Below are 17778 nucleotides of genomic sequence, written 5' to 3' on the forward strand. Positions count from 1 at the left end.
CTTTATAAATATCTCATATGGTAGGGAAAAGAGATTAATTATTACCTCTCGATTACTTACGCATGCAAAACCCAATTGCAGGGATGGACGTATGGGTTAGACGGCTCACTTCTCAAGGCAACTAGAATAACTGGAATACAAAATTTCAATCAACATGTATGCCGTAATATTGTTATGGATGCAATCACATTCCTGCTGTTGTACAATTATCTTCCAAATGGAGGGTTAATTTGTTTGATTTGTCTGGCCATGAAGGGTAGGAGTTTGGGCTTATATCGGTGAAAGTAGCTACTTGGGGCCCGTTTGTTCTTCTCAATATGGAGCAGGATGTTGATAGTGATACAGACATAGTGGAAAAGGAATGGCTTGGCAGCTCTTCAGAACTACTGAGTAACAATGGGGTCGATTCCTCATTAAGTTTTGTTTGTAGACGTGATTATATGATTGAATGTAACTGGAAGGTATGTTCCATGCTTATTTCACTTTCAATTTTTCCTTACCAGATGAGTTTCTTTTGAAACTTCAATTTGAACTTTCTCTCATCTGATGATAATCTTTAACAGCTTTATGGCCCCTAGTCATGAAAGTACATTACATCACGCCCTGTTTTTTCTTTGCAGCAAAAGACCTCTAAAGAAGATTTAGTCTTTACTAAAGCTCAGCTGTTCAAAAATAGCATGGATAACTGTTATTATGTCTAAGATGATGGAGCTGACAACTGATTACTCTTTATCCATTTCTTGTTGCAGGTCTTTTGTGACAACTACTTAGATGGCGGATATCATGTGCCTTATGCACATAAAGGCCTTGCATCTGGTCTTAATCTTGATCATTACTCTACCACAGTATGCTTCCCTTTCTTTATTTCACTTTTCTTGACATGTGTACGTAGTGGCGGATCCACATAGGGGCAAGGGGGGTCAATTGACCCCCGCAAGCCCGGAATCCTCCATAGGAGCTGAAGAACTTGACCCCTGCAAATGCCTAAAATGTGTTTGATGAAATGCCCCAAAGAGAGGAGCAGCCATAGCCAGGAGCTGCGCAGCGCGCGCAAGGCCAGAACTTCTATTTTTTTTTTTGGTTCCTGACGTCAAAACGACGTCGTTCCACTTAAGTGGTTTTTTTTTTTTTTGGGTTTCTGTCGTCAAAACGACGTCGTTCCATTTAAGTGAATTTTTTTTAAAAAACCTGGCCAAAACGACGTCGTTCTCAGGTTTAACGAAAAAAAAAAATTAAAAAACTTGCAGCAGCCCAGCAGATCGATAAAACAGATTGGGGAATGGGTTTTTCACTCATTCCTCTCATTCAAACCCTAAATCCCCAACCCCAACCCCTAATTCTACTCAACTTTCACTCAATCTGAAGGCCTCTCCACGTGAATCATCCTCCGGCGCCGGCGTTCCCTTCATCAAGTGGTGGCAGCAAACCCCAAATTCAATTAGCTTTGAAATTTGCTCTCAAAATTGAAAGTATGTTATCCTATTTCATAATCTTTTTATGCTTTGATAAGATTGATTAATATGTATATGTTGATTAGTTTGAATGAATTAGAGTTTTTAATTAATTATATGTTAGTTTGTATGATTTAATTAGTTTGTATGTTTTAATATGATGGATTTTATCCCTCAAATTGAAATTATGTTATCCTATTTTGTAATCTTTTATTATGCTTTAATTGATTAATAAAGATTATTGTACATTTTTGTTGTTGTTGATTGTATTTGTTAGAAGTTTTTGATTATTTTGGTTAGTTAGAAAAAATCTTGGCAATTTAGATTATTAATTAGTTTCTATATTTTTTGCATATAAAGTTATGGAACGATACTTTAAGAGAAAGTTCTCATCAACTACTTCTAGTTCGGATAATGTGGGTAGTTCGAACTCAAGAGATGTGGGTATTTCAAGAGATGTGGGTAGTTCAAAAGAAAGTGAGTTGCAAGATCTTATGAATAATCTATATTGGGAGTCACAAATGATTTGTCACAAGCATTACAAAGGAAAGACCAAGATATTGGGAATGCAATGGCTTTAGTCAAAGATTGCAAAGACCAACTACAACACATGAGAGAAAATGCATTTGAAGCCTTGCTTGATCAAGTATCTTCCTTCTGTGGCAAACATGATATTGAGGTTCCAAACATGGATGATGCATATGTAGCTCAATGGAGATCACATCGGAAAGCTCCTAGAATAACACATCTCCATCATTATCGTGTGGATATCTTTATTCAGATCATTGAGTGGCAACTTGCGGAACTAAATCATCGTTTCAGTGAGGTAAATACTGAGTTACTTCTTTGTTTGGCATGTTTGAGTCCGGATGATTCATTTAGAGCTTTTGATAAACAAAAGCTACTTCGTTTTGCTGAATTTTATCCTCAAGATTTTACTCCCCGAGACCTCTTGGCACTTGAAGATCAGCTTGGGATTTATATTCATCATATGCGTACAAGGAGCGATTTTTCTCAATTGAAAGGGATTGGTAGCCTTGCAAGAAAAATGGTGGAGAAAGGGTTGCATAAAACATTTAATTATGTTTATTTGCTTCTCACATTAGCCTTAACTTTACCGGTTGCAACAGCTTCTGTGGAGAGAGCATTTTCTGCTATGAATATTGTGAAAGGTCCACTTCGCAACCGAATGGGAGATCAATGGTTGAGTGATAGCTTACTTGTTTATATTGAGAAAGATGTGTTTATTTGTATTGATAATGACTCTATAATGCAACGTTTTCAGAATATGAAAACCCGTCGTGGACAATTGTAATGTGGTTTTTTCTACTAATTAAGAATTATAATATTATCGTTTTATTTTATTTTTTTGTTCTATTTTGTATAGAATTTTTTAACCTTTTAGACGTTAACCCCTGCAAACAAAATTCCTGGATCCGCCACTGTACGTGGGTTGCAAAATTATGCTATATATAGATCTGAAGGTATCTGGAAGATCTTCATGTACCAAGGATTTCACATATTTTTATTTTTCTTGAAGTACATTCAAAACAAGGGATTCCTTATTTAGAGTTTTGTCAAGAGCTTTTACTCTTGCAGCATATATCCATCCAGTATTACTGTTTTCTTGACTTAAATTGTTTGATTTTGTCCTTGCATCTTAGTTAGTGTTGTTAATTATACAGATATATGAAAAGGTCAGCATTCAAAAGTGTGAAGGTGGCTCGACAGAAAGAACAAATGATTACTTGGATCAAAAGCTCTATATGCTTTCGTTTATCCTAATTTCATGATTAATAGGTAATTGATCAGTGACTGAAGTGGAAATGACCAGTGCATTAGTTTCTTCTATAAGCTAATTCTACAATGAATTCTCATAGGTATGGACCATGGATGGACACCAATCTAGTACTGCCACTTGGACCAAGGAAATGTCAAGTGATATTTGATTACTTCATTGAACCTTCTCTTATGGTAAGATTAATTTATTCTACTTTTGGATAATCCCTGCCTGTATTAACTACAAAATTAAGTTTGCAAGTGTCTTAAAACCCTGAGAGAAGTGTAACATCCCGACCCAAAATAAAAGGAATAGTGGATTAATTAATTTCAAGATTTATGAATTTACAATTTTGCCCCCGGAGTAGGGGTAATTTGGTCATTTTATTTCCGGAAGGAATTGGGGGCAGCGGGTTGTATTTTTACGTAGATCGTACCGAGATGAGTCCGTAGACACGTAGTGGGCTTGAATCGGAGTTGTAACGAGAAAGTTACGATCAAAATACCTTCAGTAGCACAATCTTAAATATTTCGAAATTTATTTTTAATAAAATCAGAAATTCTCTCATTTCTCTCTCTCTCTCACGATCTGCAGAAACAGCCCCCCCCTTCGAAATTTTCTCTCCGTCGCAGCCACTTCCCATCGTCGTCGCGGCCACCACATGCCGCCACTTGGGGCGGCACCGGTCCCAAAAGGACCACCACACGACCCTCTTCCAGTTCCAGCCCATCGCCGCCCCGATCCGCCGTCGTGGTCGCCGGAAACAGCCACGAAACAAGCGGTTTTGGGCAGGATTTTCGTCAACTTTCGGGAGATCGTTCGGACGCCTCCGGCCACCAAATCTTGCGATCCAGGTATGGATCTTGAACCTCTCGAGCTGTTCTAGCTGCTAGTTGGGTTAGGTTTGAGAAATTTATGCGTTTTGCTAGTTATTTAAGGGATAGAAAATCTGCCGGTTTCGGCTTCCGATTCCGGCCACTTCCGGCCACTTTTTGGGGTATGTCCAAGAACAAAAGTGACTTCAAATTAGTATTACCTAGGGTAGGAGTCTTGGCCCGAGATTCTGAGATTTTCCGGCGATGCGATATCGCTTTGGACACCCACGCGCTGGCAACGCGTGGGGCTGCGCGTAGGCACTGTATCAGAGGGGCATTTTGTCCCAATGCGATCCCCTGGTTGTCACGAACGCGTAGGATTTTACGGATCTCAATTCGGATAACGTTTGAACCCCGAACGGATTTTACATATTGTGTGATTTCCGGGTTCGATAGGTTAGAACCGTTGGATCGCTCCCAATTTAATATGTGTTGATCTAGGTATTCCTAGGATTGTATAGGAATTCGCGGATCGGGAATCGAAGCACCGAATGTTTCGATTTAAATAGTTAAAGTTTGCGTTTTTCGATAACCGTCCGATCGTGCAATTGCGAGCGATCCGACCGTCCGATCGGAACCAAACTTGTAGGACGTATTTCCTAGACCTTGTGGAACCCATAGGAACTTTCGGATCGTAAAACGGAGGTCGTGGGCCCCGCGGGCCCAGTTGACCAAGTGTGGAAAGTTTATGCATATTGTTTTAGTGGTTCATTTGAAATATATTATATTTTGGATTTTTGGATTTGATATATTATGAAGTATTTTGTGTTGTATATTTGGGTTTGGATACATTTGAATATCTTGAGTGTAGATTTACAATAATTGAGAAGGTGCTATCTTTATTTTGTATGGGGTACTTAGAATGTTAATTTGAGTGTTATTAGCACTACCTTAGGTACCTCCCCGGTTATGGGTTTTATGTTTGAGATTTATTTTGCCCAGGCCCTTCGGAGATTGATTTATTTTGCCCAAGCCCGTCGGAGTTTGCCCAGGCCCTTAGGAGATTGATTTATTTTGCCCAGGCCCGTCGGAGTTTGCCCAGGCCCTTCGGAGATTGATTATTTTGCCCAGGCCCGTCGGAGTTTGCCCAGGCCCTTCGGAGATTGATTTATTTTGCCCAGGCCCGTCGGAGTTTGTCCTGGCCCTTCGGAGATTGATTATTTTGCCCAGGCCCGTCGGAGTTTGTCCAGGCCCTTCGGAGATTGATTATTTTGCCCAGGCCCTTCGGAGATTGATTTATTTTGCCCAGGCCCGTCGGAGTTTGCTCAGGCCCTTCGGAGATTGATTATTTTGCCCAGGCCCATCGGAGTTTGTCCAGGCCCTTCGGATGTCTTCTTAATACGATGCCTTGGGAGGAAAATGATATTGTATCAATGTGTTTTTATCGGATTTAGATTTGTGATGGATCTGAAATGTATTGTTGGTTCTGCTTTAAATAATGGTACAATATCGGAGATGGGGTCATTGAGATAAGAACTACGTGTGGCTTGATCCCTTGTCCAAGGGTACGTAGGCAGCCTGGGGTCTCACCTAGGTGCAGCCGCGAATTATATTATATTTAAAAGGTTTGAACGATTCTAAGTATGTGAATGGGTTTTGATGTGATTTTTGGATTTGAATCCGGTTTAATGATTGTTGGGGGTATTCGTATAGTTGTTTGAGATCATTAATCGTATGGTTTATGTATAGTGCGACTTAAGAGCTTGTTGGTAGTTTGGTTTCAGAATATTTGAAGGCCGGAGGCCAATTAGATGAATTGCCTGAGTTTATATTGTGCATGCTACCGGTTGGTATTGTTAAATGTGTTTTATGCAGGTTGGAATTTTTGGGGAATGTTCAATTTACAGGGGAGACTCTGTCGAAATTTCGACAGAAAGTCTCGTGCTCTTTTCCCTTAATTTGGAAAAGAGGCTAAATTTTTAGTAAGTGGGCCCGGCATCGGTGTGATGTCGGAATTACCACAGGATTCGTCTCGAGTTTCGAGGAATTCGGGGCGGGTTTTATCAAGAAGTCATATAGATGTCATACTATAAATTGGTTTTCCTCTGTTCTACTATCTGAAGTATTTAGGGGTACTTGCTTTTTCTTGCAGTCTGCCAAGATCACTGTTATTTACAAGGCATTACATGCCATGCATGAACTATACATTAGTTTGAGAAACCTAGAGAAACCAAGTAATGAACACTCGTCTGGACAGAAACAAGTCAGCACAAAAACGAATTAAGATTCACACCCCACAGTAAACCTTTTGTTTTCATCATGTTGTGCTTTGTATCTTTTACTTCTTTTTACTTTTGGTTTCTGGTTCTCAGGATAACAAAGATTTTATAGAGAGAAGTTCGAAAGACAGTGAAAGAGTACAGGTATATAATCAAAACATGCATGGTTCATACATGGTTCTTAATATCTTGGCCTAATTCACAAATGGGTGGCTGAGAATATGCAGGTGGAAGATGTCATGCTATGTGAAGGTGTCCAGAAAGGTCTTGAATCACCTGCATATGATATCGGCAGATACGCTCCGACCGTCTAGAATGCCATGCACCATTTCCATTGTCTGCTTCACAAGAGCCTGAAAATGAGAATTACCCAATACACATTGGTAGATGTGCTCCAACTGTCGAGAGCCTATCAAAGTTACGTCCTGATTGTATCCATCCTCCTATTTTAGTTTTATATCTTTCGTTGTTCATGTTTTATGAATAATGATGCAAGCGTAATGCTTTTTATTTTTCTATGTGGATTACTGTTAAGCTCATAATTTCATACATATACATGCCCAATTTACTTACTTCTTTTGCTTAGTTTCCTATAATTATGAGTTATTTGCCTCTATTTGTGTGTTTTGTAGGCCAATAGAGTAAGAGAGCATAATTCATGCAATTCAAGCATGTTTAGGCCTGATTTGGATGAATGGAAGAAGAGCTTAAAGACAAACTCATTTTGGCTACAGCCCCCTGCCAGTCCAGTTCCGTAGGTCATATTGCAAGCTTTGTTTCAGCAACCTACACAGCTCGGATGAGGCAGCATTCTTCATGAAAGTTGTTCCAATGGGTGTGTACTATAACATATCCAAATTTCAGCCCCATTGGATAAATCTGGAGTCCGTTACCTAGCAAACACAGAACCATGCTCAGGATGGATTTTGTCAGCGTGCAAAACGAGTTAGCAATTTGTTTTGGCCTTAACTTCTTCATCCGAGCTTGGATTGGGCCAATACTTGTGTGGTTGGATCAAACACATTCTGAACTTCACAATAGACATCTTAAAGTCATCATTTGATTCAGCCTAGCCCAATTTGTAAGCCCAAGAAGTTGCTGGTCATGCTGACATGAGGATGAGCTGGTTGGAAGCTTGGTCATGGTGAGCTAGGCATGAGCTATTGTAGTTGGTTGGAAGCTTGGTCATGGTGACATGAAGATGAGCTAGGGCTGCTGGTGGTATTTATTGGTGAAGTGCATCAACCAATTCAGATTTTATAATGCAAGTGTTGTATGCATTAGTGAAGTGCATCAACCAATTCATCTTTTATATTGCAAGTGTTGTATGCATTAGCCATATTGAATTCAGATTTATCACTCCCCTCTCCCTATAAATACCACATCCATTCCACATTCAAGACACAACAAATCCTGGGATTCACAACCCCACAATTCACTCCAGCCATCCTCAAACACTCTCAAAATCCCAAACACTCCAACAATCACCAAAACAACTCCAGTAAACCTCTCTTCCATTTCCCTACGAATTTCATCTTCCTTAGCCATCACCACTCACTCAAACTCATCCCAAATCACCTCCATATCCTTCATACATCTTTCTAGAAGTGGGGAAGCTCTTGGAGAAGCATTAGAAGTGGAGAAGCACTTGGAGAAGCCTTGGACACCACAAGAACTTCAGAAAAAGGGTTTTTCTACTCTTATTGCATTCATTATGTTTTCTCATTTCTGTTCAAGTCTCTTTTCCATTATGAGTAGCTAAATCCATAACTAGGGCTTCGATGTAACCTAACATGAATATTCTGGGTTTATAAGTTTGGAGTTTCAAGTTTGATTCATGATTCATGTTCTTATTCATTATGCTTATAAGTTAACATGCTTGTTTGAATGATTGATCACCATTAGAACTTGTTTGTTAACTATCTTGGTTTGAATTAAGAGTATACACCATGCTTTAATTCGAATTGAACTATGAATAGGAAGAGTATGTATGGACATTCGACAACAGGGATTAGATACATACTTGGTTGTTTAAAATGTTCTTCTATGCTTAATGGGTTCCTAATGCTTAATTTTAGGTTAGACAACAAATGATCAAATTAGGGAATTAGGAACACAAGGTTAGGACCAAACACCATGGCCTAATCATACTTTAGCTAGAATCAATCTTTGAATCTGAATTAGACTTGTTACTTGAATATTTATAACCCAGAATTGAATTGTTATGGTGATTCGAATGCCCTAGTCTCAAAATCTGTTTTCCAACTCTTAAAACCACTCTTTGTTACATTTGTTTACTTGTTTTTGTTTGCAATTTCATTTTGCTTCTTTTGTTCAACAATCACAACCACTCTTGTTTTAAATTCTGTTTTAGACATAACCTCCTACTTTCTTGAATTTGGTAATCTAAGTACATAACTAGTTTTAACTTCTCAGTCTTCGTGGGTACGACCTCGTACTTGTCTTGCTATACTACTAATTGCCCCGTACAATTGCGAGTTAACATAATATTAACAACAAATTTTGGCGCCGTTGCCGGGGACTGAACGAAAGTTCTTCCCTGGTTATGTGCCCAAGGTTACCCTATTCTTTTTAGTGTTTCTAATTAATCTAATTTTCTGTTTCAGGTAGTTTATGTCTAAAAAGCCATTACTTGAACAAGTGAGGTCTTCGTTCCAACGTTCTAGATCTTTGAACGCAGGACCATCATTGCAACCCAAACGAGTGACCTCTGAAATTCAGAATCGTCTAGAAAGGTAGTTGTCAACTGCAAAAGAGCAAGCTCTTGCTACATTTACAAGTCTTGCTCTCCACACTGAACTTCCTGGTTCTTCACTTTCAAATTCGGAAGCAAGTTCAGACCAAGAAGAAGAAGAAATGATGGCTGCCATTGAGTTCATGGGAGAACTTGATATCCCAACAATTCCAGCATCTCCTTCAAGCATTTTGCTGCCCACTGTAGCTCGAAATTATGAGCTTAAATCTTCTCATCTTAATATGCTGCCTTCCTTTTATGGTTTACCTAATGAAGATCCATTAACCCATATAAAGGATATTTTTAATGTTGTGAGTTCTTTTCCCTTGACAGGTGTGACAGAAGATCAACTTCGAATGAGAGTGTTTCCATACACTTTAAAGGATAAGGCGAAGTGTTGGTTGAATTCTTTGAAGCCTGGTTCACTCACTACATGGTCTGCCATTCAAAAGAAGTTCCTGGAAAAATACTTCTCCACGCAAAAGACCGACATGCTTAGGGACAAGATCTTGTTATTTGCACAGCAAGATGATGAATCGTTTTGTGAAGCATGGGAGAGATTCAATGGGTTGCTCAACCAATGTCCTCATCATGGGATTCCATTGAAGCTTCAAATGCGTATGTTTTATAAAGGACTAACCCCTTCTAGTCATAATATAGTCACCAATTTTGCAGGTGGTTCTTTTAAAACCCAAACTCCAGAAGAAACGTACGAACTCTTTGAGGAGATAGCAATGGAGACCCAACATACGGATACAAGAGGTAAACGTGTTATTAGTGGTTCTAATGATGCTTCTAGTGTGCAGATTTCAAAACTGGAACAAAAGCTAGATGCTCTTCTTGCATTAAACTCAAGAAGCCCTCCGAAGGAAGTGTGTAGCATTTGTGAATCTCATGACCATGCTACCACAGCTTGTCCACTTGGGGCTGGATATCCAGAATTTGTGCAAGAACAAGCTAAGTTGGTAAATTCCTACAACCAAGGTCCAAGAAATGATCCATACTCTCAAAGTTATAATCCAGGTTGGAGAAATCATCCAAACTTTTCATGGAGAAATACCCAGAATCAAGCAAATCCCCCTTCATTCCAAAGGCCACAACAATCATCATCATCATTGGAAGATATAGTGAAGCAGATGGCAATCAACCAATCCAATTTTCAGCAAACTACACAAGCTGCCATCTCCAAATTGGAAGTCCAATTAGGCCAAATAGCTGCTGAAATAACTCAAAGAGTGCCTGGGAAATGGCCAAGCCAAACTGAGATCAATCCAAAGAACCCAGAAGCCAAGGCCATTCATGTGCTCAGATCAGGTAAGATCATTGATAATAAAGATGATTCTAATCTTTCAAATGATGTTGTGATTGTAGAAGATGAAGAGGAGGAGACCATGGCCACGGAAGGAGAACAACTCAAAACTTCTCAATCTGCTCCTAAGGCCAAATCAGATTCTCAGAAATCCGATCAATTCCAATTGCATAAAAGGGATGACAAATTTGTGCCACCACATCTTCAAGAAGATAGATACGTGCCACCCGCTCCATATGTTCCACAGATTCCATTTCCAGGCCGTCTTAAGAAAGCAAAGCAAGATAAGGCTTTTAAAGAGATTTATGATATTTTGAGTAAAGTTAATATCAATTTGCCTTTGCTTGATCTTATTGAACAGATTCCTGCATATGGAAAATTCATCAAGGACTTGAAAACTCACAAGCTCAATTTCGCTCCAAATGAAGGAGTAAAGCTCGATCAGAATGTAAGTGCTGTGTTGCAAAGGAAGCTTCCACCAAAACTAGATGATCCTGGCAGCTTTGACATTCCCATTAACATTGGAGGCAAGAAGGTTGGAAGAGCCATGTTGGACTTGGGAGCAAGCATCAATGTTTTGCCATATTCAGTTTATCAAGAGCTTGGCTTAGAAGGGATGAAGAAGACTTCAATGCGACTTGAACTAGCTGATCATTCTATAAAATATCCAAAAGGTATTGTAGAAGATATTCTAGTTCAAGTTAATACACTAATTCTCCCTGCTGATTTTGTAGTGATGGACATGGAAGACAATCCAAATGGAGATCGTGTTGATCCCATTCTCCTAGGCAGGCCATTCATGGCCACTGCAGACACAATCATCAAAGTGAAAGATAGCACCCTCTCCATGACTGTTTTGGGTGAAACTGTTGAATTTAAAATGCTTAATGCTCTATCTCAACCTTCTATCTCTCTTGATTCTTGCTTTTCAATTGATGTTGTGGATCATGAGGTTTCTTCCATAATTTTGCAGAGAAAGTCTAATGATGCTCTAGAAGCTGTCTTAACACAAGAAGAGGAAGATCTTTGTGAACCGGAGTTCCAAGAAGTGGTGGCTGCCTTAGAAGTGTTTCCGCCATACCCACCATCCTTTAGGCCACCAATCGAGCCTCTTGGACCATCATCCACGAAATTGGAGCCATCCATTGTCATCCCACCAAAGCTAGAACTTAAACCTCTTCCCAATAATCTTAAATATACATATTTGGGTGCTAACGAAACTCTCCCTGTTATAATTGCTGCAGGTCTCTCCTCACATGAAGAAGAGAGCTTAATTAAAGTTCTAAAAGAGCATAAAACAGCCATTGGGTGGACCATAGCAGACATCAAAGGAATTAGTCCAAGCATGTGCATGCACCGGATTTTAATGGAAGAAGACAGCAAACCATCTCGTGATGCCCAAAGGAGGCTAAATCCCAACATGAAAGAGGTGGTTAGAGTTGAAGTTTTAAAGCTACTCGATGTAGGAATCATCTACCCAATTTCAGATTCTAAGTGGGTGAGCCCTGTGCAAGTTGTTCCAAAGAAGTCCGGAATCACCGTTGTGAAGAATGAGAAGAATGAGCTAGTTCCTACACGAACTGTCACTGGTTGGAGAGTTTGCATTGATTACAGGAAGTTGAACACATCCACTAGAAAAGATCATTTCCCCTTGCCTTTTATTGATCAAATGCTTGAACGTTTATCTGGCCATGCTTACTATTGTTTTCTTGATGGTTTTTCAGGTTATAATCAAATTCCCATTGCTCCGGAAGACCAAGAGAAAACCACATTCACATGCCCATTTGGTACGTTTGCTTATAGAAGGATGCCATTCGGTTTGTGCAATGCCCCAGCAACTCTCCAAAGATGCATGATGTCAATCTTTTCAGATATGGTGGAACGATTCATTGAGGTATTTATGGATGATTTTTCAGTTTTTGGTTCCTCTTTTGATAATTGTCTTCACCACTTGTCTCTAGTGCTTAAAAGATGCCAGGAAACAAATCTGATTTTGAATTGGGAGAAGTGTCACTTCATGGTGAGACAAGGCATTGTACTAGGCCATGTGATTTCAAGCAAGGGAATCGAAGTGGATAAAGCCAAGATCGACCTCATCTCAAATCTTCCACCCCCTACCTCTGTTAAAGGAATTAGAAGCTTTCTAGGTCATGCTGGATTCTATAGAAGGTTCATCAAAAATTTCTCAAGCATTACAAGGCCATTGTGTAATCTCCTTGCTAAGGATGCTGTTTTTGAGTTTAATGAAGCTTGCATGGAAGCTTTTACTACCTTGAAGAGGGAGCTAACTTCAGCCCCTATTATCATAGCTCCGGATTGGTCTTTACCATTTGAAATAATGTGTGATGCCTCTGACTTTGCTATTGGTGCAGTTTTAGGTCAAAAGAAGAACAAGCTGCCCCATGTGATTCATTATGCTAGCCGGACCTTGAATGATGCTCAAATCAACTACTCCACAACAGAGAAGGAGTTGCTTGCTGTGGTTTTTGCTTTAGAAAAATTTTGTTCTTACCTTATGGTTCTAAAGTAATTGTTTATTCTGACCATGCAGCTCTTAGATACTTGCTCACTAAGAAGGATGCCAAACCACGCTTGATTAGATGGATTCTCTTGCTGCAAGAATTCGATTTGGAGATTCGAGATAAGAATGGATGTGAGAATGTGGTAGCTGATCATTTGAGCAGAATTGTGGTTGAAGAAAAAGGAGCAGCTATGCTACCCTTGAATGAGACTTTCCCTGATGAACAACTATATGCTGCCCAAGTCAAAGAGCCATGGTATGCTGATTTTGTTAATTATCTTGCTTGTGGTGTTCTTAGAAATGATCTAACTTCTCAGGACAAGAAGAAGTTCTTTTCCATGGTGAAACATTATGTCTGGGATGAACCTTTCTTATTCAAGCATTGCCCGGATCAACTCATCAGAAGATGTGTTCCAGAAGAAGAGCAAGAAAGCATACTTAGGCATAGCCACGAATTGGCTTGTGGAGGTCACTTTGGAGCTAAGAAAACAGCACTTAAAATTCTGCAATCTGGTTTCTTTTGGCCCACTCTATTCAAAGATGCGTTTAATTTTTGTGTTAAGTGTGATAGGTGCCAAAGGATGGGGAACATAAGTCGCAGGAATGAAATGCCATTGAATAACATACTTGTTGTGGAGCTCTTCGATGTGTGGGGTATTGATTTCATGGGACCATTCCCATCTTCCTTTGGTTATACTTACATACTTGTTGCTGTTGATTATGTGTCTAAATGGGTGGAAGCCATAGCCACCAAAACCAATGATTATAAGGTGGTGCTGAAGTTCTTGAAGGATAATATTTTCACAAGGTTTGGTACTCCAAGGGATGTCATTAGTGATGGAGGCAGCCACTTCTGTAACAAGCCATTCGAAGCACTCATGAAAAAGTACAACATCACCCATCGAGTCTCTACACCATATCATCCGCAAACTTCTGGTCAAGTGGAAATAAGCAATAGAGAAATTAAGCACATCCTGGAGAAGGTGGTGAACAATACAAGGAAAGATTGGGCAGCCAAGCTCAATGATGCATTATGGGCTTATAGGACTGCATATAAGACTCCCATTGGAATGAGCCCTTATCGTCTTGTGTTTGGGAAAGCTTGTCACCTGCCAATGGAGCTTGAACACAATGCTTTTTGGGCCATCAAGAAGTTGAATTTTGATCTAGACAAGGCAGGCCATGCAAGAAAGTTTCAGCTCAATGAATTGGAAGAAATTAGACATGAGTCTTATGAGAATGCAAAGCTTTACAAAGAACGAACCAAGAGTTACCATGACAGAAACATTCAACGGAAAGAGTTCTCCAAAGGTATGTCAGTTCTTTTGTTTAACTCACGTTTGCGTCTCTTTCCAGGAAAATTGAAGTCTAGATGGCAAGGCCCATTCACCGTGGTCAATGTTTCTCCCTATGGAGCTGTGGAGATTCAAAACCCTAAAGATGGCTCGACTTTCAAAGTAAATGGACAACGTTTAAAGCCATTCTATGAGGGAGTTTCAGCTGGCATCCAAACTGGCCATGTGGTAGATCAACTTCCCTTCGTACCATCAACTTAGCTGATTGCACAATGTCTTGCCAAGACAGTAACTAAGGCGCTTCTTGGGAGGCAACCCATGTGTTCAAGAAGAAGGTGCTTGGTAGCAATCGACCTAATCGCATCAAGGGGAAGCATTTCAATCCTTTCTCTTTACTTGTTTTGTTTTTATTTTAGTCATTTTAAGTTTCTGTTCCTTTTTATAAATAAATAAATATAAAAATAAAATAAAAAATTTCATATAAGCTAACTTTTGGTAACCCCAGTGAGCACCTCCGTCAATACAGTGTCTAGGAGTTCTTTAGGCGACACCTTCGGTGTCTAAGGAGTTTGGGTTTTAAGCGGGACCATTGTGACCCCTCCAACCTTCCCGGATCCCCTGGCTGTGTTTTCTGAGGCCCTTAACTGGTCATCCATGAGTTGCTTATATATTCATTTTTTTTATTTTTTATTTTTCCTAAACCTTCTTCTAAACTTTTCCCTTTATCATTTGTTTGTTCTCAATCATCTTTTGTATGCTTTCACATTGAGGACAATGTTCAATTCAGGTTTGGGGGGAAGGTTTTCAATTTCAATTTTCTTATCCATTTGTGTTTTCAATTTTCGTTCTCTTGTCACAATTTTTATTTTTATTTATTTATTTTTTTTATTTTTTTATTTTTTTTAAAGAATGTCATACAATCAATGCTATGGAGCTGCTATTTGAGGTTTTCATATCAGAATTTTGCACTTCACAAAGCTTTTGCTCTTAGAATTCTGGTGGCTAAAGTACCATGCTCAAATTCTTGAAGGAAAATAGTGGAGACTACCCTAGTGAGCTATATCGAGCCTAATTGCTTTCTTGAGAGGGTTTAAAGTGTTCTATTTCTCATCCATACTTATTTTCTTCAATTCACTCTAATTGATCTCATCATTTCATTTTGATTGAATACTAAGGATGATTCTCTTTTACAGATATCATGTGCTTGCTCTCATTCATGAATGAACTCATTGAAGTGATGCTAGGCTATGTGTGTATAACTATTCTATGTGCTTTCTTTTCACCCTACCCATATGTGTGTTCCATTAGCCCTCTTGAAGCCAAACACTTAAAGCCTGTTTCTTCTATCACCCTCATCATTTCCCTACCTTTGTATCTCAATCTGAGATACTTGACCTATTGTAGCCATACCCTAGTAACTTAGAAATATACCAAGGTTTGCCAACATAAAGTTTGAAGCAAGGAAGTTGCAGCCATGTACCTAAATAAAGATGATGTGAATCTGTGCAATGAAGTTAATGAAGATGCAGATCAAATCAACGAAGATGAAAGTGTTTCGATTTGATCTAAGTGTGAAAAATAAAGTCCATGCCAGGTGATACCATGAAGTTTGCTGCCATGCCAATCTAAATCAATGATACCTTGCAGATTAATGAAGCATGCAACCTTGGTGTGTTCTTAAGTTACTTGTTTTTCCTTCCAATTCTTCCATTTCCCCTAAACCTTAGCCTTTCATTACAACCTTGTGAAAGACCTAGCTGATCTTTGAGGATGTATTCATGTGTGATGGTAAGTATGTGTGTATCTCTATTCTTAGTATTTGATTCCTTTCATGAGATCTAACCCAATTTGTGCTTCTATTTCTTACACTCACTTATGCTTTCTTGAGAGAATTAAACCATAGGTTCTGAGTGATTGAGTGTTTTCTGTGAGAATTAGAGTCAAATCATATTCTCTATTCAAGGTTTGAGTGTGCTTGCTTTGAAACCGTGTGCCTTTGAGCTATAGCTTCCACTTGTACACACTGATTGATCACATATCTTGGCAACTCTATGGTGTTGGAGGTATGACTAAAGTTTTCTTTCATTTTCATTAGTTGATTTCAAAGTTTATTTTTCTAACCACTTTGTTTTGTAGACTCAGTAAAGCGTTTGTGGGTATCGTATCTGTTAAACCCTCAGGAGACACAACTCCTCCTACTAGGGATGCCTAGAGGTTTAAAGGCTTGTTGCATACGCTCAATGCAATCGAGTTACCTACGAAAGTGGTCTAGTTAACTTCTTGTTTTGTTTTTACCTTTGTTTTTCTTTTGTTTTGCTCGAGGACTAGCAAAATCTAGGTTTGGGGGTGTGTTAAGCTCATAATTTCATACATATACATGCCCAATTTACTTACTTCTTTTGCTTAGTTTCCTATAACTCTGAGTTATTTGCCTCTATTTGTGTGTTTTGTAGGCCAATAGAGTAAGAGAGCATAATTCATGCAATTCAAGCATGTTTAGGCCTGATTTGGATGAATGGAAGAAGAGCTTAAAGACAAACTCATTTTGGCTACAGCCCCCTGCTAGTCCAGTTCCGTAGGTCATATTGCAAGCTTTGTTTCAGAAACCTACACAGCTCGGATGAGGCAGCATTCTTCATGACAGTTGTTCCAATGGGTGTGTACTATAACATATCCAAAATTCAGCCCCATTGGATAAATCTGGAGTCCGTTACCTAGCAAACACAGAACCATGCTCAGGATGGATTTTGTCAGCGTGCAAAACGAGTTAGCAATTTGTTTTGGCCTTAACTTCTTCATCCGAGCTTGGATTGGGCCAATACTTGTGTGGTTGGATCAAACACATTCTGAAATTCACAATAGACATCTTAAAGTCATCATTTGATTCAGCCTAGCCCAATTTGTAAGCCCAAGAAGTTGCTGGTCATGCTGACATGAGGATGAGCTGGTTGGAAGCTTGGTCATGGTGAGCTAGGCATGAGCTATTGTAGCTGGTTGGAAGCTTGGTCATGGTGACATGAAGATGAGCTAGGGCTGCTGGTGGGATTTATTGGTGAAGTGCATCAACCAATTCAGATTTTATAATGCAAGTGTTGTATGCATTAGTGAAGTGCATCAACCAATTCATCTTTTATATTGCAAGTGTTGTATGCATTAGCCATATTGAATTCAGATTTATCACTCCCCTCTCCCTATAAATACCACATCCATTCCACATTCAAGACACAACAAATCCTGGGATTCACAACCCCACAATTCACTCCAGCCATCCTCAAACACTCTCAAAATCCCAAACACTCCAACAATCACCAAAACAACTCCAGTAAACCTCTCTTCCATTTCCCTACGAATTTCATCTTCCTTAGCCATCACCACTCACTCAAACTCATCCCAAATCACCTCCATATCCTTCATACATCTTTCTAGAAGTGGGGAAGCTCTTGGAGAAGCATTAGAAGTGGAGAAGCACTTGGAGAAGCCTTGGACACCACAAGAACTTCAGAAAAAGGGTTTTTCTACTCTTATTGCATTCATTATGTTTTCTCATTTATGTTCAAGTCTCTTTTCCATTAT

At 39.3% G+C, this 17778-nt stretch overlaps 2 protein-coding genes, 1 long non-coding RNA gene and 1 other non-coding gene across 5 annotated transcripts; 3 read left to right on the forward strand and 1 right to left on the reverse strand.

The window, feature by feature from the left end:
* Positions 1-78: 78 nt before the first annotated feature.
* LOC110758402 (uncharacterized) lies at positions 79-849 on the forward strand. Of its 2 annotated transcripts, none has more exons than XR_015835468.1 (3): positions 79-156; positions 256-461; positions 750-849. It is a non-coding gene; the product is annotated as an uncharacterized LOC110758402 (long non-coding RNA). The 2 variants fall into 2 exon arrangements; XR_015835469.1 differs by having other exon boundaries at positions 261-461.
* A 1173-nt stretch (positions 850-2022) lies between these two features.
* On the forward strand, positions 2023-2766 carry LOC148297182 (uncharacterized). Its single transcript, XM_088247428.1, has one exon. The coding sequence runs from the start codon at positions 2023-2025 to the stop codon at positions 2764-2766; it is 744 nt and encodes a 247-aa protein (XP_088103554.1).
* A 905-nt stretch (positions 2767-3671) lies between these two features.
* Positions 3672-6941, forward strand: LOC148297183 (uncharacterized). Its single transcript, XM_088247429.1, has 4 exons — positions 3672-3679; positions 3788-4085; positions 6419-6469; positions 6553-6941. Exons 1-4 carry the CDS (start codon positions 3672-3674, stop codon positions 6637-6639), a joined length of 444 nt encoding a protein of 147 aa, XP_088103555.1. The 3' UTR covers positions 6640-6941.
* A 2630-nt stretch (positions 6942-9571) lies between these two features.
* On the reverse strand, positions 9572-9678 carry LOC148297184 (small nucleolar RNA R71). The gene has a single exon (XR_015833181.1). It is a non-coding gene; the product is annotated as a small nucleolar RNA R71 (small nucleolar RNA).
* Positions 9679-17778: the final 8100 nt, after the last annotated feature.

Source organism: Prunus avium, chromosome 1 (assembly GCF_965620075.1).
Source record: "Prunus avium chromosome 1, drPruAviu1.hap1.1, whole genome shotgun sequence".
Lineage (NCBI taxonomy): Eukaryota > Viridiplantae > Streptophyta > Magnoliopsida > Rosales > Rosaceae > Prunus > Prunus avium.

Bases quoted from the DNA above. Each gene is read 5' to 3' on its own strand.
- LOC148297182 (XM_088247428.1), top strand. From the start codon at position 2,023: ATGGCTTTAGTCAAAGATTGCAAAGACCAACTACAACACATGAGAGAA.
- LOC148297183 (XM_088247429.1), top strand. The intron at 4,086-6,418 runs GTATGGATCTTG...TCTGGTTCTCAG, and splicing joins CACCAAATCTTGCGATCCAG to GATAACAAAGATTTTATAGA. The intron at 6,470-6,552 runs GTATATAATCAA...GAGAATATGCAG, and splicing joins AAGACAGTGAAAGAGTACAG to GTGGAAGATGTCATGCTATG.